This window comes from Pseudorca crassidens, chromosome 21 (assembly GCF_039906515.1).
Source record: "Pseudorca crassidens isolate mPseCra1 chromosome 21, mPseCra1.hap1, whole genome shotgun sequence".
NCBI classification, from domain to species: Eukaryota; Metazoa; Chordata; class Mammalia; order Artiodactyla; family Delphinidae; genus Pseudorca; species Pseudorca crassidens.
In genome coordinates this window covers 17,076,706-17,094,328 of record NC_090316.1, presented here as the reverse complement: position 1 = coordinate 17,094,328, position 17,623 = coordinate 17,076,706, and the positions used below count along the sequence as shown (strand labels likewise).

Sequence of the window (17,623 nt, the reverse complement as noted above, 5' to 3'; positions counted from 1 at the left end):
TGTCTATTTTATATACAGTAGTGTGTATGTGACTGACTCAAAAGGAGGTGACAGTGTGAGGCTTCAGAGACCAGCTCATAAAGTCACGGGCTCTTCCTGCTTGCTCTTCCTCTTGGATGGCCTACTCTGGGTAAAACTGTGAGGGCTCTTGTAGAGGTCCACGTGACACTGAGATGTTCTACCAACAGCCCTTCGAGTGAAACTCATGGGAAGTGGCTTCCCAGCCCCAGTCAAGCCTTTGGATGACTGCAGACCCTGCCGGTATCTTGACCACAACCTTGTAAGAGACCCAGAACCACTAGCTCAGAACCACTCAGCTATGTCACTCAGCTGAGTGAAAAAATAAATGTTTGTTGTCTTCAGTTACTGAATTTGGGGGTAATTTGTTATGTAGCAATAGATAATTAATTCATCAGTGCTGAAAAATTACCTGATAATATTTTCATATTTGGATTAGAAAGTTCTGGATAAATCCAAGTACGTTTTTTCCTACTAAGGTCATGACTTTGTAATTATTCTTGCTCCTATCCTTTCAACATAAGCTCAAAAGATTCTTTTGTCTCTATTATTTAATTTTAACCTATGTTTTCTCTGTCTTGATAGCTCTCAAAGAACTACAGACAGAGAGGGAAAGAGAGAGAGAGAGGTCACATAACATTGAAGGAATAGAAGCATTCTTACACAGAGGTACCCAAGCTGATATATGTGTACCACATTTACTGTATATATATACATAGAGTAACTGTGTGTGTATGTGTGTAGATATATATAGTAAATGTGTATATATATATATATACAGTAAATGTATATATATGTATATTTCTATATATCTGTATACACACACATGCAGTTGAGTGATCAAGTACATATTATACATGTATTCAGTACTCAGTACATGTAACTCACAACTCCATACAGATAATAAATCTCTTAGCATATACAGAAGAGTCTTTAGTTTCAGGTTCAAGTTGTATATTCCATCCTAAAATTCCACTGGGCTGTCTGGATTTGAAACTGTCTCCTCTGCCGTATTCAATTCAGTCGTCCTGAGCTCCTCGGGGGAGGAGGGGTGAGCAGGAGTCCTGCTAAGCTCAGCCCAGGAGCTGCCTGATGGGAAACTTCCCCTCCTTGGCCCCGTCTCTCTTCTCAGCTGCCCCTTGGCCCATCCTTCCTTTCACTCTGCTTTCCTCTCTCTTCTTGTTGCCAGCTCAGCTTTTCAGTCATCTGGTTGTGTTGTTTTGATGTTCTGTGTGTGAGTCTGTGGGGGGTGTGTGTGTGTGTGTGAGAGAGAGAGAGAGAGAGAGAGAGAGAGAGAGAGAGAGAACCCAGGAAGGGGCAGTGCCGCGGGAATGGGGTCATATCCACCATACAGATAAACAGCTGCCGTGCTCTGTGGTTGGTGCGTTGCCTGTCAGCTATCTGAAAGGCCACTGGACAAACCTGTTGCTTCAGCAGAGCTAAGTCTATTAGATCCATCACGATGAGGGAGAACGTAACCTTGATCGTCTTGGTAGTGTCTCGAAAGCAGAGATGAGGGCAGGGTATTTGTGTGGTTCCAGGCCCTGGGCTGGGTGAGTTTCAGGTGCGTCTTGCACGGTGGGGTCAGGATTGGGCCGAGTTCCGCCTTCCTAGCTTTCTCTGGATCGGCGGGCACCGTGAAGTGAGGACCTGGGGCCACTCTTGACGCACAGGCTATGAGTCTTGGTAAGTCAGCTGTCTAGCTGGTTCATTGTGTCCTTCTAGGAGCATGTATTTCCCGAAGCGAACAGCTAGGTAATTTTGTTTGGTCCTAACATCACTTAACACAGGCACAGGGAAGTACGTTGGTTTGGGTGCTTGGGTGCTACAGACGTGGTATCGTGAAGTGGGGAGGGTTAGTTCCTTGGGGGAGAGGGCTGGGAGGGAAGAGGATGAGGGTGGAGAGACTTCGCAGAAGAGTTACTCGAGTGAGAGATGGAAGCATGATGTGAATTCTGCAGAGATGCGAGCTGGGAAAGGATCCAGAGTGTCTCTCAGACTTGAATGTTCCTACAGATCAGCTGGGGATGTTGCTAAAATGCAGATTCCTTATGCTGCGGCTCTGGGTTCCCGGGTGAGGTGGATGCTGCTGGTCTGGGGACCGCACTTTGAGTCACGAGGTCCTAGACCCACAGAGGGATGTGCAAAACCGCCTGGGCATGAAGTGGTCAGGTGTATTTGGGGAGCATCCCCGGGCTGTTCGTGCAGATGACGGTGAACTAGGAGGCGGGAGAGAGGCCCTGGCTTAGGACGGCTCGTGGCCGGAAGAGGAGCTGGGACTTCAGGAGCCAGGTTCCCAACTGCGACTGCACATCCGAGTTGAGTTAGAAACAGAGGGTCTGAATTCGTGGGTTTGGAGTGGACTCTGTTCACTGGCATGTGCATTTTTCATCTGCAGCCAGGCTGAGAACCACTTCTGTAAGCAAAGGAGAACCTGGGAAAGGTTTTTAAAGCAGGTGTGCATTTTGGGCGACTCTGACGGCCGCGTGGAGCTGCAGTGGATGAAGCAGTAGAGGAGGAGGCCTGAGTTCCCCGGAGAGGGGAGCTTTGGGAGTTTCGTCTAGCCGTTGAATGAATGTGGATTAGAAAGCTGGGCGCGAGCGAATGACGTCGCTGGTTGGAGAGGAGAGAGCCGAGTTCTGGAAATTGACTGCTCTGGGCTTGAGACGTTTCCCAGGGATGTATGGCCTGTAGGACACTTGGAGTCCCTGGGCTCCTGGGAATAGCATGGGACCACCAATGCCTGCTGGGGGCACGGAGGAACCAGAGTGGGCACAGAGTGCTGGGGGTGGGGGGACAGTGAAAACCAGTGGGGACGCTGCCCAGGTTTGCCTAAGCCTGGCCCTGACCTGGCCCTGACACCATCGGGCAATTTCTAGTTGGATATGTTACTGGGAAAATGCCCTTGTAAAACCTAGAAGTTTGGAGTTTGATCTGTGGATGCTACAAATGCTTGCTTCCTCTATTTCTTTCAATTTCGTTTCTTTTTTTCCTATTCAATACAAAACTCTAATGTTTTTCTTTTTACAACTAGAAAGAACAGGACAGATGTCTCAGCATCATTACTCACCAGTTATTCTTGTCCTGTTTGTCCTTTAAAACAAGATGTTTGGGGCACCCATTTGGAGAGGATGTTACATTTGACCCTGTGCTCGCAGCCTCCCTTGACAGCTCTTCCCTTTCCTGATGCTTTGAAACGCAAACACAGGTTGTATCTTATTCAGTTTGCCCAGGACTGTTACCATTAACCTGAGTTTACAGGTGAAGAAATTGTACAGGTGAGAAAATTGAGGCTCAGGATGGGTCAGGCCATTTGGTTAAGCCCGCCGGTCTTACCAGCAGCGAGAGATAGAACCTGGGAGGGGAGGCTTAACACCTCAGAGAAAGGAAGCCATCTGCTCTCTTATCTCCCCCTGGTCCAAGCTCGCCGTGCTCACTGTAGTTTTCCACTTGTGTCCTGAACACCATCTCCCAGGCAGCCAGCCGGGGGTGATCACCCTCAGCTGTTGAGAAGGGGCATCCCTTCACAATCCGAAAATCGAGGCACCCAATTCTCGGTTTTCCAACTCTAAACTCCTGCGTAGGTGAAAGGCAAAGTGTGTTTTTTTTTCTCGCTTCCGCACAGACCTCCCCCAGCCTGGGAAAGGAGAAAGCAGGAGCAGTCAGATGTAGGTAATTAAAGGCTGCAGAGAACCCCCCGCCAGGTGTACCCCCCGCCCCAGCCCAGTTGGCCCAAGGTCAGTCGCGTAGTCTCCATGGGGGTGAACGCTGGGCATTGCCGAGCCAAGACCTGATTCACTGGAACGCATCAAATAGTTACCGAGTGATTGCCTTGTGGCCAGCACTGTTCTTGGTGTGGGAGATAGAGCAGCGGACAAAAAACAAAACCACAGGACAAAAGCCCTGTCCTCTTGGAGCCCTGCATCTTGGGGAGTGGGGAGCAGATAACATATACAAGTAAAATGTAATATTTAAAGATGGTGAGGGCTTTGGGGAGAAAAAGAAGCATGGAGGGGGAATAGGGAGTGTGTATGTGTGTGGAATTTTAAATGGGTTGATCGGGAAGACCACTTTGAGAACCCGATATCCGAGACAAAGCTGGAAAGAAGTGAGGGGAACATTGCTTTCACTTCAGGGACCCAGTAGAGGGAACAGCAGGTGCGGAATCCCTGAGTCCTGAAATGTCTGAGGAATAGCAAGGAGGCAGTAAGGCCAGAGCTGCGGACACAGGGGAGCAGAGTAAGAGATGAGACTGGAGGGAAATGGGGTCCGAGCAGTAGGTGCTGGAAGGTCGCTGACAGTTTTCTTCTCATGACTCTCAGGCCAGAGCAGCCATTTCACTGGCATTGTCAGTGGCCCAGGACACGTGTCTGTCACAGGATGGATGTGGAAATGAGGGAGCTGGGTGCTGAGGCGTGTCTAGCAAGGAAGCCCCAGAGGCCTCCCACTGAGTCGCCTCCCACCCGTGCAGCCCAGTCTCCTTCTCCTCCTGTTCTCTTTGCCAAATTGCAAATTCTTAAGCGCAATGTTCTTAAGTTGTTCACACCTTCCGCATTTCAACAGTTGATAGCCTTAAGTATTCCAGTGTCGCCTTAGCCGCTAATGATCACGATTTCAGTCCTCTATCAACTCTGCACGTATTTTAACATCCCCCGGGAGACCTGCCTTTATTTTTCTTCCACAGATTATGTTCTCTTCTGCTTTCTGTCGAGTGTGATTCTTTGGTATCACTGAACAGCTTCTGAGTGTGAGGTAGCATGCACTAGAAGATGCAGCAGCTGGCTTGGACCACCTCTCGTCTCTGCACAGACTGGTCTGAATTACTACCTGGTTACCAGCTTCTTAGTTACCAAGTGTTTGGAAGTTAGTGATGACTCAGCATCTGCCGGTTCTGGAAAGACCTCTAGGTGGTGCTGGGCCGGGGCTGACAGCACGGTGCACAGCCGGCTTTTACTGTCCAGAAGAGGGCGCCCTAGTTCCACCTTCGCTGCAGGGCCTCTCCTCCCAGCTCCCGGCTGGGCTCTGTTCCCAGCCTCCTGGGCAGCCAGGGGGGATATGGGAGCCATTTCCTCCTTTTCTTCTCCCTGGCTCTCTAATCAGATTCTCGCTCATTCTCCCTGAGCTCCGCACGTGTCTTATTTTCATTCCCAGACCTACTGGCCCAGCCCCGCCCTGCGCCTCTGCCCCGCCGTGGACCCTCCACCTCAGCCCCTCCCTCCACACCTGCGCGCTGCTCCGCAGTCTTCTGGCCAAGCGTCTGCTGGAAAATCCTCCAGCCTCTCTAGCATTCTAGGTTGAAGCCCAGCCCCCTAGTGAGGTGTTCAAGGCTTATGAGAATCAAAGCTGCCACCTGCTCTGTCTTCTTCCCTGCCCTTTTCTCCCTCTGGCAGGAGCTGCCTCCCCGCCGAGTGGGTAGAACCAGGGCGTTTGCACAGACAAGCCCAAGTGCAAAGCGGAGGACCCTGACTCTGGCAGGTGGCCCGACCTCTTAGGCCCCAGTGCCCACCTCTACTCATGGGGCCCAGCAACGCCTCCCCTCAGGTCGGTGTGACAATTAATGAAACTCTTGGCGCAAAGTGTCCGGGTGATAAAGGGCACCATCACTGTTACCATCATCTTCGTCAGTTTAGTTCGTCAGTTTGCACCCTCTTCGCCATTGTCCAGATCTCTACCCTTCTCACCTGTCGATGTGCCACCGTCTAAGGTCCAGCCTTGTGTCACCTCCCGTAGACAACCCTCCTCTACCCCGGGGCCCCGTGGTTCTCTGCATCTTCCTCTGGGAGCCCCTCCTGCCCTGAGCCTGAGCCTGGCAACCATGAACCGTCTTCCTGGGCACTCCTGTTGGGGCCAGCACTCTGCCAGGCCTGTAAGTTTCTGCAGTGGAAGGGGAGACAGAGTCCCCGCCCTCGCCGCACGGATACTCTGCTAGAGAAAGAACATGCTAAGGAAGTAATGTGTGTGACCAGTTTCAAGAGGAAGGCTGCACACGGCTCTGGGAACGTAGAGAAGGAACATGACTTAGTATCTGGTCTGGGTTAGCATGGTCCGACCTCAGAAAGGCACATTTAAGTTGAGGTGGACGTGCAGTTAAGTCAGGCCAAGTGGGGGGGTGGAAGAATATTCCAGAAAGAGAGAACTGTGCACATCTTATCTCTCCTGCTAGTTTTCAGTTCTCTGGGACCAGGGACTGTCTCTTATCCCCATAAGATCTCCAACAGTCCCTAGATAGCTCCTTGCCGAAAGGAATTGTTTAAAAATTGTCCAACACAAGATATAAAGAAATGTAGAGTTTTAAAAGCACCATCTTTAAAATGATGGAGAAAATAGCACTGTCTGTTGCTATGTTTTCAGTACCCTTCTTGGGGTGGTTACTCCACTCACTTTGAATCCGTTACAGGCAGACCTCGGAGATATTGTGGGTTCCGTTCCAGACCATGGTAATAAAGTGAATATCACAATAAAAGAAGTCACATAGATGTTTTGGTTTCCCAGTGCATATAAAAGTTACGTTTACAGTATATTGTAGTCTATTAAGTGTGCAATAGTATTATGTCTAAAAAATTGTACATAATTTAATTTAAAAATACTTTATTTCTAAAAAATGCTAACCACCCTCTGAGCCTTCAGGGAATCATAATATTTTTACAACAGTAACATCAAAGATCACTGATCACAGATCATCACAGCAAACACAGTAATAATGAAAAAGTTTGAAATACTGCGAGAATTATCAAAATGTGACACAGATACATATGCAGGGTTGCCATAGGCCTTCAATTTGTGAAAAATGCAATATCTGTGAAGCACAACCAGATGAGGTCTGCCTGTACTGATGTATCACGGTAGTGAAAACCAGGCAGGTTCTCCATAAACACCCACTTCTGGGCGCTGAGGCCTCACAAGGTGAAATGGGGGACTTTCTTCAGGATGGCTGGGCTGTGCCTCCCCCCAGAGCAGGGAGCGCTTCCTGCATGGAGTGTGCAGCTCACTTGAGCTCACACACTGAGGTCCCCCGTTAATAAAACAGAGGGGTGTGGGAGTGGATGAGGACACCCTAACGATCAACTTCACGTGGACTTCAACTCGTTTCATGGAACTTTGGGGAACCAACTGCATTTCTTTTTTTTTTGCGGTACGCGGGCCTCTCACTGCTGTGGCCTCTCCCGTTGCGGAGCACAGGCTCCGGACGCGCAGGCTCAGCGGCCATGGCTCACGGTCCCAGCCGCTCCGCGGCATGTGGGATCTTCCCGGACCGGGGCACGAACCCGCGTCCCCTGCATCGGCAGGCGGACTCTCAACCACTGCGCCACCAGGGAAGCCCCAACTGCATTTCTTTTGATGAGAAACTTTCAGGTGCCTCTGATGAGGATGCGCACAAGCAGCCCACTGCCTTGTCCGGGGCACAAGGATGGTGGTCTCTCATTACAGGGCAAGAACAAGGCCTGTGGAAATGGCCCCACTGTGCCCCTTGAAAGTCGCAGCTCCACCCACTTTATGCCAAGCCCGAAGCCTGGGCACAGGAATCTTTGCCAAGGTTCCCAAACATGGGGCCAGTGCTCAGGCTCGTGGTACGTGTGGGGCTCCCCCCCGGCAGGTTCCTTCCACCCCTGGGGCAGCATTGGGGGCCCCAACTGGCTCCCTGCCCGTGGGGCTGCTCCAGCCTTCCTCTTAATGCGGCATCTCCATTGATCAACCCTTTGGGGGCCCCGGCCTCTCAAAGGCATGGATCGGGTTAAGTTCATGGTCCTGTTCTCCTCTGGAGCAAGGGAGCCCTGAACATGAAGGTCTGGCTGCCCTGAGTTTTCAGGAGTGACTTTTGGGAAGTAAGGGATTTCCCTTTGTATCTCCAACTCTCATGCCCTTCATTGTATACTTAGCCAAATACCGTGGCCTCTTTCTCTTCAAGAGAAAGAAAAAACCAGTAACGGACGGTTGAATATTGGTCACTGGTGGTTGTAATCCTTGATCAGTGAACTCCGAGGACCAAGCCCACAGCATCAGTTATCATCAGTCCTCAAATAAAAATCTCACAGATAAGTGAACACTTAACTCTTCCCACCTGGGAGCCTTAGAGAAAGATGAGAGGACTTAGAAGTACGGGATCTATGAGGAGAAGACATCTTGGGAGGAGACTCAAAATGCGGGGAGTCAGTGAAGTTGAGACACAGCCCTCCACAGGCAGCTGATCCCAGGAGTGGAATTCCAGCAGCCAGAGCTGGACTCTTCCTTTCTCGTGCTCAGAAGCCAGGCTTGGAGTCGTCGGTGGGTGGGAGAGCTCCATTATTACGTCCATTTAGGTGGGCCATTTAAAATGGCAAATGAGGGTTGGTTTCTGGAGGTCAGGGTTGGGGGTGACACGGAGAAGAAAGACACCAGGTGCAAAAGTGACTGGAGCTGGAAAGGTGTTAGTCAACTTGCCGTTTTTCGTTTTTAATTGGAGAGACATAAGGGACAAAATCATGGATGAGGCAGGAAGGCTTTTTCATTGCTAAAGGTGAATATGGAAAAGTAATGCTGTCAGTTACCCTAAATGCACAGGGCTGTAGGAGGGTGAAGATGGAATCGACGTGTAGCAGTGGGATCGGGGTGATTTCCCTGAAGATGGGACCTGAGCTGGGGGCTGCAGTGTGACAAAGGCCTGGATGGATGCAAAGGGCCGAAAGCCCCCGAAGGAATACAGTGTGGTGTGGTGGGAAGGGCAGGTCTGGTTCTTGGCTGGGGCAAGTCCCTCCTTCTTGGAGTCAGTGACAGCTTAGGTCCCTGGCAGCTCAAGCATCTGTCAGTTTCCCACCCCCTGAGACTGCTTCCAGGTACACCATCGTCATGGGGACTGTCTTCTGTGCCCTGACCCTGGGGACTGGGCGGGGAGCGATGCCTACAGTAAAAAGCAGGCACTGAAGCTGGTGATTTCCTTCTGATTCCAACCGTCGAGAAAACTCTAAAAACTGCTAACAAACCCGTGACGCATAGAGCTTTTAAAGCTGAATTTACACTTAGATGTTTCAAAAATGCAAGATGAGCACAAAGATGGAAGAAGTGATGGTTTCTAAAGACAAGAACTAGTGATGTTTTTAAACTGAGAGATTTCTGCCAAAGAGTGCATAGTGCATGATGGAGGCTTCGTTGATTCTTGCCAAAAGATGGGCACAGGTTGTATTTCATTTGTCGTCGGTACTTTTCATTTTTGTCTCCCAAGCGGCCATGCTCGGGCTAGTAACTGATGGCTAGATAATTGGTCACTGGTTGGTTTTCATTTTAACCCTTGATCAGTGAACTCCAAGGACCAAGCCCACATCATCAGTTTTCGTCAGCACACGGATGCTTGGGGAGATGCAGTAGCTTCTTCCATTGCTCGGGGAGATGCTGAAGGGATGGGAGGTGGTCAGGGCTGCACATGCCAGGGCACCATCTGCTGCTCGAACGCGGCCCTGCTGGGAGCCACAGCAGTGCCGGCCTCAATCCCCTTTTACGTCACACCCCCAACTCTGATAATGAGCTGACAGCCTGCAGATGGAGCAGGTCAGGAAAAAGAATAAAAGTGCTTGCATTCCAATAACATAAAAAATGATGCTCTTTCAATATTAGTATTGTATTTTCACACATGCCCACTTTCAGATAGTCTAATACATCTTTATTCATCTTAAAAGATGTCTTTTTGCTTTAGTCAATAATATCCCTTTATTAACCCCTTAATGACACTGTGTTATTAAATGGCTAGCTTCGTTTCTTTTCGACAAAGCTAACAGAATCCAAATACAAATTCGCCCAGTTCTGTTGAGTCTAAGGAGAGGTGCCTGTGTGAATGGAAATAGGGTAATACCTGTCCTGTCACACTCAAGAGTGGAGATGAAAGGCAGAATTTTGTTCATCTAGTAACATTTTTGAAAGTACATTTAGACATAACAAACTATCTTATACATTTCATAGGCATACAAATTACACTATTTTTAATAATACTTACTACAAAAGATCCTAAACGTTATTGGTTAATGCAAATAAAATACCTCCAACTTAGTACAAACGTCACGATATTTTACATCAACTTGTCCTTTTAGAACTATTGCTAGCTTCATCTGGGAAAAGCTAAAGTAACTAACTATATTGTAGAAGAAAAGGATTTTTGCACTTTTGATACAAATACACGTCAACACCAGAGGAGGCACAATAATATATGACAGTTCTCTTCACATTTCCCCAAAACAAAATGTATTCAATGAAATACATTTCCAGTGTAATTGCTAATTTAACGTTTTTACAAGTGCATAAGAAGGTCACTAGTGACAGCAAACACTAGATGTCGAGGAATATACATACATATATATTTACATACATATTTAAGAGAACATCTAAAGAAAATGGGACAGTTTTTACATACATATTCAAAGTATCTGAGAAATTCCACTGGGGTCCACATTAGTGAGCCTTAAGTATTGCCAGGGTAATAAGTAGTGTAAATAAGTAGAATAGAAAAGCAAACCTTTACTAACGGTGTCCGTCTACATACGTTAATAGAAAATCTCATGGAAGTGGTATGATTGCATTAGAGAAATGCCTGTCATTCAGCCAGATTCCCTTCTGGGCGAGCATAAATACAAATGTAAATTTTTCATGGAATTCAACATTCAGTTACACTGGCTACAGATTAATGACAGTGACCCTCTGTCTTTTCTTTATGGAGGTAATATCCAGAGAAGAATAAATGTTTTGTGTGGAGAAAATATATTTTTACATGTAGATTAATTAATAATCAGTTGGGTTGAGTAAATTATATTTTTGCCAGTTCTAGCTGAAGGAGAGACAAAATATATATTGATTTGCCCCATGAGAGATCCAATTTGACAATCACCTCTCACAAGCGGTCCGTCAGATTGGCCATGTAGATTACATTATAGCTCTGCTCCCACCCAGGTAGAGTGATGACAAGGCATAAGCAATTGGGAAAGACCTGCTTCTAGAGGGGAACAGAATGTGGGTTATAACTGAAATGATTCACATTCCTACGAATGCATCACATACTGGAGGACCATGGTGAATAAAAAATAGGCAGTTCACAGTGAGCTCTTTGATTAGCTCTCTTAGGCTTCCGTGATTGCATTCCCCATACCATGCCAAATGCTTTCTATGTGCATTACCATTTCAGTCCTTAGTTGGTAAGAGTTCTTTTAAAATATTCCCACTCCAGTTTTGTAGCTATTCGAGGTTGCAGATATGGAGTCTATAATATCAAACCAGTAATCATAAATTTGAGTTGAGATTGGGATGAGGGGGGTTGAGTGTTCTGGTTTGAGGTCTGCTGATGCTTCTGTAATTCCCTTCCACTTCCATGGTTCTTCCATCTGTTGGATGGGTGTGTGATGACACTTATCTCAGATGCCCTTTGAATTGACAGAATGCAGTCTGTTCCATGCATTTTTCTTTGGAGAAGGATTACAGTTGGCATTTAAAATTCAAGTTTATATCCAGGGGATGTGATAATTACTTGTCATTATGTAAATCCTAATGAAAGTGTTGTTTAAAACAGCAGATTGCAAAACAGAAAAAAAATGTTTGCAATTGCAAGAGATGAGCCTGAAAAACACTTGAGAGAATTTATGAAGTGGGGGATGTGCAGGCCATCCTAAGGAGGCTGCATTTTACTCTGTTGGGTGTGTTATTTTCTGAAATGTATTCCACAGAATGCTTGTGCCAGAGGATGTTACCATGTTGAGGGCAAGCTCAGTTAAATCAAATCCCAGTTTACTTTAGGGGAAGCCTTAAATATGCTCATATGCGTTGAGATTCTCTAAGAGGGGTTTTTGTAAATTGCTTTTCTCAAGCAAACGAATAGAATGCGGTAGTAGGTGCACAAGGAATATGAAAAAAACTGCTCCAGTTTGGCACTTTCTGCTCAGTTAATTCTTATATTCGGTGTATCCTCGATATACCTGATATTCTTTGCCGTATTATCCTATGTATTTGGCACATAACGGGGTTCAGTGAACAAACGGAAGGAATGAAATATCTGAATAGCCCTCTATTTTCTCACCTATAAAATGGGAAAACAATAATACCAATTTTTAGAGGATCGAAGAGTTGGATAAAAGTGATCACAGAGCATTTTGTTACTATTTTTTTTAATTAAAATCAAATGGAAAGAGAATTACAAATGAAAAAAGTTAATATAAAAGATAGGGAAAAATATATAAGGGATTCCTGTCCAATTACTGTCTAACTGTGAAATCTTTGCTTAACCTTACTAAAGCTTATTTGGAAAGGGGCTAATCACACTTCCCTTGAAATGTTCTCATAATCTGCCTTGCACCATGACTGGGGGTTTACAGTGTTGTGGGTAAGAACACAGGCTGGGAGGCAGCTGCCTGGTTTGAAATTCAGCCCTGCCCTTTACTAGATGAATGTGGCATTGGGCAATTTAATTGATTTCTTTCTGACTCAGTTTTCCTAATCTGCAAAGTGGGAGCAATAAGTATACTTCGCAATGGTGAGGATTACAGATAAAATAATACATGTTAGATATTTAAGAAGTTAGCTGCTGTTATTATTTCATATTTCCTACACAATACGAGAGACATGCTCAGGCTTTTGCCCTAATTTGTTCTTCCCAGACTGCAGCTGCCCGGCCAGTGGTTATACCCCATTTCCCCCTCCCTCCCAAACTGAGTGCTCACAACTCATTTTTTTTTTTTTTGCGGTACGCGGGCCTCTCACTGCTGTGGCCTCTCCCGTTGCGGAGCACAGGCTCCGGACGCGTAGGCTCAGCGGCCATGGCTCACGGGCCCAGCCGCTCCGCGGCACGTGGGATCTCCCCGGACCGGAGCACGAACCCGCGTCCCCTGCATCGGCAGGCGGACTCTCAACCACTGCGCCACCAGGGAAGCCCAGTGCTTATTCTTTTGATGGCCATTAATATACAAGTACGTTAACATTCCTAGCTGATTTAAATCTGGATTATTTTCTCTCTGGATTACTGCTAATTTTTGCCAGTTCAACTGATGGTCAGTTAAAACCCAGAGGAAGTACTGACATCTAGAATTTGGAAGGACACAGAAAGGCAAACTAAAAACAGAAATCACACACCATCTTGTATATAGGGATGTGTGGTGAGAAGGGAAGAACAAACGAAATTGATAATCCAAGACGTGTGTTGATGGTTTCTTAGTTACCATGACTTGCTGGTGTCATTTAATCACTTTGGTGACAATTTTAAAAATAATAGTTTGAATGGGCCGCTCGCCTGGTTGCATCCTTTGTCCATGTTAACGCACTTCCCCCAAATCGTTTGACTGTTTATGGAATTCCTCAAGTAGACCAGTGAGGCATCAATAAGCCAGCAGAGGTTTTTAAGGCCCTTCCAAGAATCCCCCGCACATGCTCACCTCCACTTCAGATAGTGGGACTCTGCAGTGATGCCAACAAGTAAAGGGGAATGGACAGGAAAGACACTCCTTGATCCAGTGTTAGTAACGGAGTCTAAGTTTTCAAAGTATGTACTTCAGATAGATTAGCAAAATCTATAATAGAGCAAGTTAAGGCCGACTGAATACTCACAAATAACCTGTGTATGTTTAAACTCACTTATTTGTATTTCCTTTTAAGGACAGTCCTAATATGAACATAATTTATTTTAAATGATCAAGATATTTACATTAGGTTGGGTCTTCAAGGGCATATATATCATGTATATATGAAGTATATGGATATACCATATCCATATATATCCATGGAGATTTATACATATATATGTATGTATATATCTCCAAAGGCAGAAGTTAGATTTAAGAGTGCTTTGCACATGAATACCAAAGAGATGTTATCAACCACAAAGTCAAATATTTGCATACGAAATAACGTCTGGATGAATAGAATTCTTGTGCTCGGTAGATGGAGGGCGAAAGATCGCTATTATTAGTGTTTTTTAAATTTACAGCCCTGTCAAAATTATGTGAAAATATTCCTCTCTAAAGAACTATTCTAGAGAGTCATTTTATACAAAGTGGTGTGTGTGTGTGTGTGTGTGTGTGTGTGTGTGTGTGTGGAGTTGCTCATATAGGTTTGCTCAAAGCTTTTCTGGAGCAATCTAATAAACTTGAGTTCCATGTAAGTGGTGGGCTACCACCAGAAAGCCCTGACTTGAAACAGATTTCTAGCAGCAAGGCTGGGATTAAAGATACATGTGACAACAGGCTTCAAGGAGAGGAAAAATCCACTCGTAATAAAAAGGTCATCAAGCCTTAATTGTAAGAATGTCTCTGACTCTGAGAACATTTCTTTCCACCAAAAACCCCCACTAACACTCATGACTTAATGTCCTCATTTAAGAAATGGAAGACATTAAATTAAATTTTAATTTATATTCCACTTTTATGTCTGTTTTCACCGTCCCTCTGATGCAAACTGTGTGCCGAACAATATAAATCGTAGATCTCACTTCCACCCGACAACCTCATCAAACGAAAAGGTGATGATGCAATCTTATTTCGAAGCCAAGAGAGAGTAATAAACACCAGTACTTTTCAGATGCACATTAAAAATAATCCTTTAGGACTTCCCTGGTGGGGCAGTGGTTAAGAATATGCCTGCCAATGTAGGGGACAGGGGTTCGAGCCCTGGTCCGGGAAGATCCCACATGCCGTGGAGCAACTAAGCCCGTGCACCACAAGTACTGAGCCTGTGCTCTAGAGCCTGCAAGCCACAACTACTGAGCCCGCGTGCTACAACTACTGAAGCCCACGAGCCTACAGCCCGTGCTCCGCAACAAGAGAAGCCACTGCAATGAGAAGCCCGCACACCACAATGAAGAGTAGCCCCTGCTTGCCGCAACTAGAGAAAGCCCATGTGCAGCAACGAAGATCCAATGCAGCCGAAAATAAATAAATTAAATAAATTTTTTTTAAAAGTCCTTTAAATTTCTTTGAAAGTAGCATCATTATTTTAAGTTAGAGCACAATCATCGAATGGAAAAATAAACCCAACACAAATGAAATCTTATACTATTTTAGTAATTTCAGTGGAAAACAAAACAAGAATTGGGTTTCCTCTGGGTTTACAGTGGCCCATACAGTAAAAAGCCTTTTGTCAAGTGTTGATTCTCTCCTCATTAAGGAACTGCCTGAAACTGTATTCTTGGGTCAACTTACTTTTGCTTCTCCTAATTATATCTGTGTCTCGGAATCCACGACATGGATTTAAACAGACCCATGGTTAAATGTAAACAGATGTGGTGACCAGACAGTGCCCAGCTATTCGTTTGTCTATAAAGTGGCAAAAATTGAACCTTTAATTAATAGAACTTGATTCTACCTAAGTCCCTAATATAACTATTAAAATGTAGTCCCTTTCAGTAAGATAAATGCCCAGATATTATTTTTAACGGTCCAACAATCAGTCCTCCACCAAGTCCAAATATCTTGTACCTTAATGATCTGTTTGTTTTGAGAACCAATAAAAAGCACTGTTTCAACCAGATTCTCATTTCCTAAGTATCCCTTCAATGCATAAGTAAAGCATCATTCCAGATGAAAACTCATTAGTCAATCTTGGTCTTGCCGTAACTGGATATTCCTGCTTCTAATAAGTTGGAAGAATACCACCTGGGTAACTTGCAACAACTTCCCTGTGCCCACATACTCCACTCTCTACATGCTGACAGTGCCTTTAAAGCCTCTGAGCAACATCAAAAACCTTATTATTTACTTAACGTGAAGCAAGTTCGCTTATCATCTAGAAAAGTTCTCGGAACCCTTCTTGTCTCTCTCCACCATCTCTCACCTTTCTGAAGACTTTAAATAGAAGCAAGGCCTTGGCAACGAAATAATTTATCACCTGGTTCAAATTACATTTGTGCCCTGGTACGAGTTTACCTATTATCTTGCACACAGATCTAAATTATAACCAGAGAAGTAGGAATTACCCCCTTCCTATATACAAATGATGTTTTTAAAAGGTATACTTAAAAGCAGAATCTTTTGAAGTCACTATATAATACTGAAAAACAGTATACATGTATTGTTATAGTGATTCAGCTGTATTGAAGTTCATGTTATATTGCTTCTTCAGATCTCTTATATTAACATTTAACCACAAATACTCTTTGTCAGATGCTTCAGATGCCAAGCACTGTGCTTGTCTATAGACTAAAAAGATGATGAATTCATAGTCTCTATAGACCAAAATATAAATGGATTCAATACAGACCAAATGACGAAATTGGATGCCCATTCAGGGGACCATATCACAGACCCAGTGAGAAGAATGGGGTTCATCTTTTGGAGGAGATGTCTGAAATGATCCGATCAATCACAACTTTCCTTCTTCTCTGCAATGATACACCAGTTGCCATGATCATTCCCAGAGCTCAGAATATGGAGTTCCGACACACTGTCCTTCAGCAGGCCATAGAGCTCGCCTTCTCGAAACACGTGGTAATAGCGCATAAAGGCACCAGATTCCAAAATGTCGGGCTGTTGTTCTTCGACAGAAATGGTGTCACCTGGGTTGGAATCTTTGGAATCAGCTGCAGATATCCTCCTCCATATTTTACTAGCAGAAGGGGTACCCTCTTCTAAGTTACCTGCATCCGTACAATTCTCCCCGGTATTGGTGCTACCCAGAAAATTCCCATCTCCATTTCTCCTCACGCCTCTTGGATGGTCTCCATTTAGGTGTTTGTGTGTGGCGGGCGCTCTCAGCCATTCCAGGCGTTTCTGAGAAGTCTCCACAAACACTTCCTCATCTAAATGTTGCTCTCCTGTCGAAAATGGCTCTGGATGATCTAAGTCGAAACTTGAGTGTCTTGAAGGCTGGGTGGATATCGTGCTATTGGCCCAACTTTCTGTGTTTTTCAAGGGTCTCATTTTTTCAATTTGCTTCCTCAGAGTTGATTCATCCAAAGATCTAGAGGAAAACCAGGAACGAAAAGATTTCCCCAGCATGTTATAGAATCCGTTTTCTTCCTCGCCTTCCTTGGAAATATTTGCACAGCAGGTGCCAGCTAGAGCAGAGTCACGGTCCACGCTGCGGGACCGCCTCGAATCACAGCGCCCCTTAAAACAAATGGGACAGCGACACGCAGAGCAGGGAGGGGGGTAGGGATGGCTTCTTTCTGGATGCCCGCACTGCTTCTTTCTCCCAGGCTGGCTGGATTCCGAGAGGGGCTGGGAGCACAAGGCTTTGTTCCATGGAACAAGCACGTCTTGCTTCTCAAAGTGCCGGTTCTTTTGTTCCATGGCCCAAACATAAATCATCAGCTGGCCTCCAGGAACTAAGACCCTGGCCATTTCCTTTATTGCTCTGATTCTTCTTTGTTTTGTAGAAAAATGATGTATGACTGAAAAAGAAGAAACTAGATCTCAGTGGGTATATACACACGTAAACCTACACGTTTATAGGCTAGTATTTTCCATATAAAAATGATGCATCTTTTTTCCTAAATAAAGACTTTCATTAGAATTATATCACAACTGTTTTCTGGGTGGAAGAATGGTAAAGAGAGAGGTATGCTTTATTTTTTAAAATTTTATATTGGACATATATACACTACCCAACGTAAGGTAGATAGCTAGTGGGAAGCAGCCGCATAGCACAGGGAGATCAGCTCGGTGCTTTGTGA

The 17,623-nt window shown here is 45.4% G+C and overlaps 1 protein-coding gene and 1 long non-coding RNA gene across 8 annotated transcripts in view; one reads left to right on the top strand and one right to left on the bottom strand.

Moving 5' to 3' along the window:
* Nucleotides 1-17,623, top strand: part of LOC137216174 (uncharacterized) — an 80,009-nt gene that overhangs the window by 20,388 nt on the left and 41,998 nt on the right. The window contains exon 4 of one of the 3 annotated variants that reach the window (XR_010939625.1): nucleotides 16,890-17,064. The exons of the other annotated variants lie outside the window; for them this stretch is intronic. This is a non-coding gene — a long non-coding RNA (uncharacterized lncRNA). Of the gene's footprint in view, nucleotides 1-16,889; nucleotides 17,065-17,623 lie in introns of those variants that run through there. 3 annotated transcript variants of the gene reach the window in all.
* The window catches only part of TRMT9B (tRNA methyltransferase 9B (putative)), a 65,751-nt gene continuing 54,717 nt past the window's right edge, over nucleotides 6,590-17,623 (bottom strand). For all 5 annotated transcript variants that reach the window (XM_067722096.1, XM_067722095.1, XM_067722098.1 and 2 more), the window contains one exon: nucleotides 6,590-17,341. In XM_067722096.1, coding sequence (XP_067578197.1) covers nucleotides 16,308-17,341 — 1,034 coding nt within the window. In that variant the 3' untranslated portion in view covers nucleotides 6,590-16,307. The remainder of the gene's footprint in view (nucleotides 17,342-17,623) is intronic.